The 10,018-nt window shown below is 50.6% G+C and overlaps 1 protein-coding gene across 1 annotated transcript in view; it reads left to right on the top strand.

The window, feature by feature from the left end:
- The first annotated feature begins 2,921 nt into the window (after positions 1–2,921).
- ak5 (adenylate kinase 5) overlaps positions 2,922–10,018 on the top strand; it is a 135,021-nt gene continuing 127,924 nt past the window's right edge. Inside the window, exons 1-2 of the mRNA XM_056293301.1 lie at positions 2,922–3,226; positions 5,075–5,261. Of these exons, the coding sequence (XP_056149276.1) occupies positions 3,167–3,226; positions 5,075–5,261 (247 nt within the window). The 5' untranslated portion in view covers positions 2,922–3,166. The remainder of the gene's footprint in view (positions 3,227–5,074; positions 5,262–10,018) is intronic.

The raw sequence follows: 10,018 nt of genomic DNA on the forward strand, positions 1-10,018 counted from the left end.
TTGAGGATTCAGTGCTCAGTTTGATGGCCCAATAGCCTGACCGCGCGTCTAACACGCTAAAGTACTCAGCTCCAGCAAGCTTTGTGGTGGCGTCCTCCAGCGTGGGGAGGGGGTAGTGAGGTCGTTGTATCACTTTGTTAAGAGCTCTGGGGTCTAAACACACTCTAAGTTTGCCTGTCTTTGGCTTCTCAACAATGACGAGTGCGTTCACCCATTCTGTGGGTTCTGTTACCTTACAGATTATGCCGCCTTTCTCCATGCTGTCAAGCTCGTCCCTCAGTTTGCTGCGTAGGGCGATGGGGATTCTGCGTGGCGGGCAGACGACCGGCGTTGCATCTGGTGTGACGCGGAAGGTGCACTCGCCTGGGAACTCTCCTATTCCCTGGAAAACATCTGCATACTCATCCATTATGCTCTGTGATGTGACATTGTTTTCCTCGCTCACAGCCATCACTATTTTTACCAAGTTTAGGTCACGGCATGTTTTCATTGCCATGACTGGTGGGGCGTTTGTGTCAATGACGTAAAAGTCCAGCATCATTGCATTGTCTCTGTACTTACATTTGAGTTTGCATGTGCCTTTCACGCTCAGCGCGCCTCCTCCATATTCAGTGAGTCTGTGTATTGCTGGTTTCAGTGTCACATTTTTGAACAGCGCCTGGAACAGGTTGGTGGGAATAGTATTGGCCTGTGCCCCAGTGTCTAGTTTAAACTTTACCCTCTGTGGAGGTGTGCCAATTCCAACCTCTACGTAAGCCTGCTCGTTGCTTTTTCCGTTGTTCTCTATTGAGATGCAGTCTATGTACAGCTCTGTCTGTTCTCCCACAGCGGTGCTCTCCACTGTAATGTTGTCGAAGTACAGTTCTTCCTGCTCTCTGTCAGTGGTGTACTCTTCTGGGTTCTCTCCGACGGCATGTACTGTGCCGCGGTAGTACTTTGTCTGTCCCTGGGAGCTAGACTTGCATACTTTAGCAAAATGATTGAGCTTCTTGCATTTAATGCATTGTTTACCCTTAGCTGGGCAAGTGGCTTTAGCGCCGTGTAGCCCTCCACAATAGCTACACGCCCTGGCGGCGGTGCTAACGTCCCTTTGTCTGAAGTTAGCGTTAGCTGCTTTGGGTGCGTTCGGTTTGTAAGTCTTTCTGCCTATTGCGTGCACCGTTTCATGTGTGCTGCCCTGGCCCATAAACGTTAGCTGTTGCTTTGCTAGCTCGTGTGAGCGGGCTACATCTATGGCTTTTTCTAGCGTTAGCTCAGCTCCCTGGCTAAGTAGCTTTTCTCTCACTCTGGGTGAGTTGGTGGCAAACACGATGCGGTCCCTGACCATCTCGTCGGCATTTGGGTAGCCACAGTCTTTGACTAGGAGCTTTAGCTCAGTTACAAATCGTTCGAAGGATTCACTCTCTCCCTGCATCTTTTCATGAAATTTATATCTGGCATAAATCGGGTTTGCTTTGGGGGTGATGTACTCAGTGTACTTATCGTAGTACGTTTCTAGCTTCTTGGCTTGTTCTCCGCTGAGTGTCCAAGTGTTGTGCACATCGCGCCCTTTTTCCCCTATCCAGAGCAGGAGGTAGCTGCATTTCTCCTCTTCATTCTTCCCGCGCAGGGGGCCCGTGAACATTAGCTCCGTTGTTTGCCGAAATCGTCTCCATGCTTCAGGTAAGTTCGCCGATTCCCAGTCCATCCGTGGAGCTGGAACGCCGTACGAATCCATATTGGGTATTTAAACTCCGCTACTCTGACACCATGTAATGATCTGTGCCCTCTGGCTATGTTAACTTATAACATTAATAAAGCAAGGACGACTTCTCTCGTGCTGGGTGTTTATTCACCGACCGGATTCCGACTGACGTTGTTACGTACATCACGTGACTTTGTTGTGGCGCTACGGAAAGCCGTAAGGGACATTAGCAAATCAAATATTACTAGCAAATATTACAAGTCATTCCTCACCGCGGAGCGCCTCTCAAAATGAGTGATATTAGAGAATGAAAAGCACATGCAGATGGCCCTCTCACAACAGCTCCCGGCTGAATAATCCCGAATGAAGAACTCCCGCTTTCCATCCACGGAGTTGGACCGCGGCGCCCTCGGGCACGAGCTGCGGCAGGCGACCACCGGATGTGCATGAACGTGGGACGGAGCGTTGGTCGCCCTCATCAGACGCCGGCGCCTCGCACCCTCGCGCTGCAGTATATGCCTACAAGGAGTACAGCGTGTGCGTCCGTCAAGTGGATTAGTGAGCTAAGGATCAAATCCCACGGGACATACTGGGAAATGGAAATGGCCCTTGGATTGACTCACAAATCCTGGATTGCCATAGGAAAAAAACAAAAACCTTGAACTTGTGAACCGTGTTGACCGAGTAAACTTTCGGTGCTTTATCGTCCTGCAGCCCCCCCCCACCCCACACCCCCCCACCCCAGTTAAAGATGTTGGCTTTGCATGCCGGACCCGTGTTGCAACGTGTAGTGCCATACTTGCACGACGCGAGACAGAGACGCGGCTCGAACACCACCGCGTGCTTCACTCGCGGTTCTTTTTCTACAGACACGTGGTAATCTCGAAGTCCTTATCACTTTATGGCAGCGCGAGCATAATCGATTCAAAAATCATAAATCCCACCTCACCTCACCTACCACCCCCCCACCTCCAACCAGCTCCGCTTCCACCACCACCACCTCCATCCTCTCTGACCCGCCATCGCCGAGTGAAGTTTCAAGGCCGTACCTGAACATTAATAATAATCGCAAGGACGCGCGCGCGCGCATACGCACACGCGCGCACGCACGTGTCGGGCGCGCGACTTTTTGGCACAGCGCGCACACTCGCAGCCAACGTCGAGGCGCACGTCGCGCACGTCGCGCGTGTGCACGTGCGCGTGCAGAATTCTGTAGGGAGGAGGAGGAGGAGGACGGACGACGAGCGCGCATCACGGAGGAGGCTGGCACGGTGGCAATACTGCCTACAGGAATCCACTTACAGAGTCACCGAGGGGGCAGAAAATGCGCTGAGAGGGTTTTTTTGGCGGACGCATCATCAGAGGATCTCTGGACGTCGCGCGGTCTGTTGCCAGTCCAGAACCTGCGCGGAATCGCTGGGATTGCTGGAGAAGGAGCCACTCCGGGGGCAACTTTCGGTTTCCGACGAGACGTCTGAGGAGATGAACACCGCCGATGCCAAGGAGTACCTCGCCAGACGAGAGATACCCCAACTGTTTGAGGTGAGAGTGCGTGCTTTTCTTTGCAATGCGCGTGATGACGAGAACCTGTCCGACACTGACCGCGAGACGCGCGCGGCCGTCTATCGCGACCAGGTGGCAGATTCTGGAGATCCGGCTCGGGGGGGGGGGGGGACGCAACAGATCGTTCACTTGACTTCCCGCGACGCGACGCAACACGATGGGAGAGTTGGCGTGTGAGTCGGGTGAACGCTGCCGGACGCCGGGACAGCAGCCCAACATCAGCCGTCACGCCGGAACACACGCAAACACCACGGGCACAACCGTCTCCGGTGACGCGTCCACTCGAGGACATTAGACCGAGCCGCCGACGCGATCAGTACGACCCAGATAGCTCAGCTGCTGCGGTCCGGACCCGTCCCACACCCGACACTTTCACCCGGCGCCACATACCGCGTGGAATGATGCCGCTCGGGCGGCCCGCTCCTGTTTGCCAGATCTGGGCCGGAACCAAGCCGTGGCGATGCCGCACGTCCCACATATTTGCCAAAGGTGGCCCGTGTTTGTTCGGTGATATTTGGGCCATGTTCACCATTTGCCACACGGGGCCACTTCAGGGGTCACATCCAGATGACGTGTTGCCGAGAGCACCGCATCTTTGCCAAAAAAAGACCCACATTGTGGTTTGGCGTATTTGGGCCATATTTGCTATTGTAACGTGCATGGATAAGAAGACACGCTGGCCGCTGGCTCGCGGGTCTGCCCCTTTAGTCGAGCGGTCAGCGATGTCTCCTGCGGTGCGGGCGATACGGGTTCGCGTCCCGGCCGCGGCAGTTCCTGTGGTTGCGTTGTCCCCCGAATTCGCTACAGTATTATACATGTGGGCCACTTCAGGCTCACATCCGTTTCGTCGGGGCCAGAAGAAGGCCGTCAGTGCCGCATCGTCGCCTGAAGTGGCCCACATCCGGATGCTGTCTGGGCGGGGATCTATCCCCAGGCCCAGCACCTGGCCCTAGAAGATGACGCTGATATTTACATGCAGAAAATACCGAGGGGGGCTTTGGCACCACATCACGCCCCACCTCCCCCACCCCCCCTCCCTCCCTCCCTCCCTCCCTCCCCCGGAGTCATGTGAAAAAGCAAACACATCTCGGGTTTGTTATCATGGAAGAGGGTGGATACCAAGAGCCTGTCTCCAGTGCCGGAGGACACCTTTGTTTTGAACCACGCAGGGTCAAGGAGCGCAGCTCCCACATCACGCCCCTGACTCCCGCTCTCCCCATGCAACCTTCTCACATCTGTCAACGTCAGTGGCTGCTGCTGCTGCTGGAAAACAGGTCATTTGAATACTGTATATATTAGCCAGGCTGACTCTAATTTTCCCTTCCCGACAAAATAAGATGTCACCCCCCCCCCCGGCTCGTGGACTCGAGCCAAGGCGGTCTGATCTTCACTTCAAAACTTCATCTCATTACTGCTGCCTGTTCACTGCCGCCGCGGAGTCACACAGAGCCGTATGATGCTCGGCAAACCGTGATGCCAGAACACCGCTCCCTCTCTCCCACTCCCTCCCTCCCTCCCTCCCTCCCTCTCTATTGTTCTCTCCCTTTCCAGTAGAAAAATAAACATCCTTTTTCTCTGTCTTATTCTCTCTCTCGCTCGATGCCAGAACAAACATTGCTGTCTTTATCTTGCCTCCCCTCTATCTCTCTCTCTCTCTCTCTCTCTCTCTCTCTCTCTCTCTCTCTCTCTCTCTCTCTCTCTCTCTCTCTCTCTCTCTCTCTCTCTCTCTCTCTCTCTCTCTCTCTCTCTCTCTCTCTCTCTCTCTCTGCCTTTCACGCCTTGTCCGTTGTCTGTCCCCCGTGCCCTTTTCGCCGCTGTTGTCTGCAGAGTTTGCTGACAGGTTTGATGTACTACCGGCCCGATGACCCCATCGACTACTTGGAGGGCTGCCTGAAGAAGGTGAGAGAGCTGGGAGGGACCGACAAGGTGCGGTGGGACACTTTTGTGGGCCAGGAGAAGAAGTCCCTCCCGCCCCTCAACGGGGGCCAATCGCGCAGGTCCCTCTTCAGAAACGGTGAGCGCTCGATGGACGAGGTCTCCCAGAAGGCCGGGTGTATCTAATGCCACCCTGGCCGTGCCGATGGTCTCATTGTCCTGGTCCCGTGTACAGTCGAGTTCCCCATTGTGCACGGCTCATTGTAGCACATGAATGAACAAAGTGTGTCGGCGAGGCGCCTAGAACTATTTGACGTACTCCCACATTCACAGCGAGGCCTTGCACATCTGCATGTCCCTCATTTACACAACAAGCAGGTCCAAATCTGTGCTCCGGTAGAGCAACCAAGCGGAGCTGAGATTGTGCCGACGCCCAAACTAGACTCTAGATGTGGGTTTGTAAGGCTGGGAGTCAGTCAGACGAGGCGAGGTTCAGGACCGAGAACGATTGATGCTGATCAACGGTCGCGCAGCGGACAAATCCTGCCCCGTAATGATTCTTTCTAATTATACGGTGATTCCGGCTAGCGCCGACTAATGCCGACTAATGCCAACCACCGAAAACCTCACAAACAATGGAGCTCGGGCAGTTCCGAGTTGGCCCAGAAATGCTGCGTCCTCCTCGTTTGTCGTCAGCCCCAGCGGCATTGTTGAAGGGCACCGTGAAGATGGCAGTATTTCTAACTAGGGTTTATAAGAAACCAGCAACGGACAAAACAAATCTAGCCTTCGGTGTCTTGGCCACAATAGGATCAATACAGAATTAGCGTGGGAAGATTTAAATAGAGCCAGATGGCTGTGAACAAACGATCATACGGAGGTCACAGGAGTTGCTGGGTTAAGGCCTTCTGACATGGCTGTGCTGTCTGTACTGGTGTTGTCTATACTGGTGATGTCTGTACTGGTGCTGTCTGTACTGGTGCTGTCTGTACTGGTGCTGTCTATACTGGTTCTGTCTGTACTGGTGCTGTCTGTACTGGTGCTGTCTATACTGGTTCTGTCTGTACTGGTGCTGTCTGTACTGGTGCTGTCTGTACCGGTGTTGTCCACACTGGTGATGTCTGTACTGGTGCTGTCTGTGCTGGTGCTGTCTATACTGGTTCTGTCTGTACTGGTGCTGTCTGTACTGGTGCTGTCTGTACTGGTGCTGTCTATACTGGTTCTGTCTGTACTGGTGCTGTCTGTACTGGTGCTGTCTGTACCGGTGTTGTCCACACTGGTGATGTCTGTACTGGTGTTGTCCACACTGGTGATGTCTGTACTGGTGCTGTCTGTGCTGGTGCTGTCTGTGCTGGTGCTGTCTGTACTGGTAATGTCTGTACTGGTGATGTCTATACTGGTGCTGTCTGTACTGGTGTTGTCTGTGCTGGTGCTGTCTGTACTGGTGTTGTCTGTACTGGTGATGTCCACACTGGTGCTGTCTGTACTGGTGTTGTCTGTACTGGTGTTGTCTGTGCTGGTGCTGTCCACACTGGTGCTGTCCACACTGGTGATGTCCACACTGGTGCTGTCTATACTGGTGCTGTCTGTGCTGGTGCTGTCTGTACTGGTGCTGTCCACACTGGTGCTGTCTATACTGGTGCTGTCTGTGCTGGTGCTGTCTGTACTGGTGCTGTCCACACTGGTGCTGTCTATACTGGTGCTGTCTGTACTGGTGTTGTCTGTGCTGGTGCTGTCCACACTGGTGATGTCCACACTGGTGCTGTCTATACTGGTGCTGTCCGTACTGGTGTTGTCCACACCGGTGATGTCTGCACTGGTGCTGTCTGTGCTGGTGTTATCTGTGCTGGTGCTGTCTGTACTGGTGCTGTCCACACTGGTGCTGTCTGTACTGGTGCTGTCCGTACTGGTGATGTCCATACTGGTGCTGTCTGTACTGATGCTGTCTGTACTGGTGCTGTCTGTACTGATGCTGTCTGTACTGGTGCTGTCTGCGCTGGTGCTGTCTGTACTGGTGCTGTCTGCGCTGGTGCTGTCTGTGCTGGTGCTGTCTGCGCTGGTGCTGTCTGTACTGGTGCTGTCTGTACTGGTGCTGTCTGTACTGGTGCTGTCTGCGCTGGTGCTGTCTGTGCTGGTGCTGTCTGCGCTGGTGCTGTCTGTACTGGTGCTGTCTGCGCTGGTGCTGTCTATACTGGTGCTGTCTGTACTGGTGCTGTCTGTACTGGTGCTGTCTGTACTGGTGCTGTCTATACTGGTGCTGTCTGCACTGGTGCTGTCTGCGCTGGTGCTGTCTGTACTGGTGCTGTCTGTACTGGTGCTGTCTGCGCTGGTGCTGTCTGTACTGGTGCTGTCTGTACTGGTGCTGTCTGTACTGGCCACAGGTCGGTCTGTCATGGAGCACTGCACGCACCAGGTTAATTGTTAATCCCACGCAGCACAGGGACAACAAAAGACTGTCCACTCCCTGGTTATCAGCACTTGCTGTGAACTTCTGGGCGAGGGAAGGTCTAACACATAGGGAAGTGCAGGACATGCAAAGCAGAGCTTGAACGTTATAAAGAACATGCAAAGCAAAGCCAAGTTTGCATGACTCCTACACGGCGACAGTCTGTCCTGTGTTTCAACTCCTGATTTGTGAGACAATGCACATTTAGCATGAGGAGAAACAGGTTAAACGAAGGATCGATGATTTTTTCAGCTTGTTACATAACTGATCTTTTCGGATCCGTGGCCATATATGAGTAGAATAGAATAGAATAGAGGTGACAGGCATGGGCACAAGTCCATGAATACTGGGATAGCATCCAGCGCGTTACCTGTGCCCCCGTCCAGAGGGTTAGCTTTTGTGTCAGGAAGGGCATCCACCGTAAAACTTTGCCAAATCATTCTGTGGCTTGACAAGACCGTACCAGATCGGCCGAGGCCCAAGTTAATAACGTCCACCATTGGTGCTGTGCCCTCACAGGGTACCGAAGCAAACTGTAAAATACGCTGTGGTGACCCCTGAGAAACGGGGAACAAGCTGAAAGAAGAAGAAGAATAGAACAGAGTATAGCAGAACAGAGCAGAACAGAATAGATCAGAATAGAACATAGCAGAACAGAACACAGCCGAATAGAACAGAACTGAACAGAATAGAACATAGCAGAACAGAACAGAACAGAATAGAACATAGCAGAACAGAACGCAGCAGAATAGAACAGAATAGAACATAGCAGAACAGAACAGAATGCAGCAGAATAGAACAGAACTGAACAGAATAAAACATAGCAGAATAGAACAGAACAGAACGCAGCAGAATAGAACAGAACAGAATAGAACATAGCAGAATAGAACAGAACATAGGAGAATAGAACAGAACAGAACATAGCAGAACAGAACAGAATAGAACATAGCAGAACAGAACAGAACGCAGCAGAATATAACAGAATAGAACATAGCAAAAAAGAACAGAATACAGCAGAATAGAACAGAAATGAACAGAATAAAACATAGCAGAATAGAAGAGAACAGAACGCAGCAGAATAGAACAGAACAGAATAGAACATAGCAGAATAGAACAGAACATAGGAGAATAGAACAGAACAGAACAGAACGCAGCAGAATAGAACAGAATAGAACAGAACAGAACATAGCAGAATAGAACAGAACATAGTAGAATATAACAGAACAGAACACAGCAGAATAGAACAGAACAGAACAGAATAGAACAGAACAGAACATAGCAGAACAGAACAGAATAGAACATAGCAGAACAGAACAGAACGCAGCAGAATAGAACAGAATAGAACATAGCAAAACAGAACAGAATACAGCAGAATAGAACAGAAATGAACAGAATAAAACATAGCAGAATAGAAGAGAACAGAACGCAGCAGAATAGAACAGAACAGAATAGAACATAGCAGAATAGAACAGAACATAGGAGAATAGAACAGAACAGAACAGAACGCAGCAGAATAGAACAGAATAGAACAGAACAGAACATAGCAGAATAGAACAGAACATAGTAGAATATAACAGAACAGAACACAGCAGAATAGAACAGAACAGAACAGAATAGAACAGAACAGAACATAGCAGAACAGAACAGAATAGAACATAGCAGAACAGAACAGAACGCAGCAGAATAGAACAGAATAGAACATAGCAAAACAGAACAGAATACAGCAGAATAGAACAGAAATGAACAGAATAAACATAGCAGAATAGAAGAGAACAGAACGCAGCAGAATAGAACAGAACAGAATAGAACATAGCAGAATAGAACAGAACATAGGAGAATAGAACAGAACAGAACGCAGCAGAATAGAACAGAATAGAACAGAACACAGCAGAATAGAACAGAACAGAGCAGAATAGAACAGAACAGAACATAGCAGAATAGAACAGAACAGAACGCAGCAGAATAGAACAGAATAGAACATAGCAGAATAGAACAGAACAGAATAGAACATAGCAGAATAGAACAGAACGCAGCAGAATAGAACAGAACAGAACATAGCAGAATAGAACAGAACACACCAGAATAGAACAGAACAGAACATAGCAGAATAGAACAGAACAGAACACAGCAGAATAGAACAGAACAGAACATAGCAGAATAGAACAGAACAGAACACAGCAGAATAGAACAGAACATAGCAGAATAGAATAGAACAGAACGCAGCAGAACAGAACATAGCAGAATAGAACAGAACAGAATAGAACAGAACACACCAGAATAGAACAGAACACAGCAGAATAGAACAGAACAGAACATAGCAGAATAGAACAGAACATAGCAGAATAGAACAGAACAGAACACAGCAGAATAGAACAGAACAGAACACAGCAGAATAGAACAGAACATAGCAGAATAGAATAGAACAGAACGCAGCAGAACAGAACAGAACA

This window comes from Lampris incognitus, chromosome 14 (assembly GCF_029633865.1).
Source record: "Lampris incognitus isolate fLamInc1 chromosome 14, fLamInc1.hap2, whole genome shotgun sequence".
Taxonomy (NCBI): Eukaryota; Metazoa; Chordata; class Actinopteri; order Lampriformes; family Lampridae; genus Lampris; species Lampris incognitus.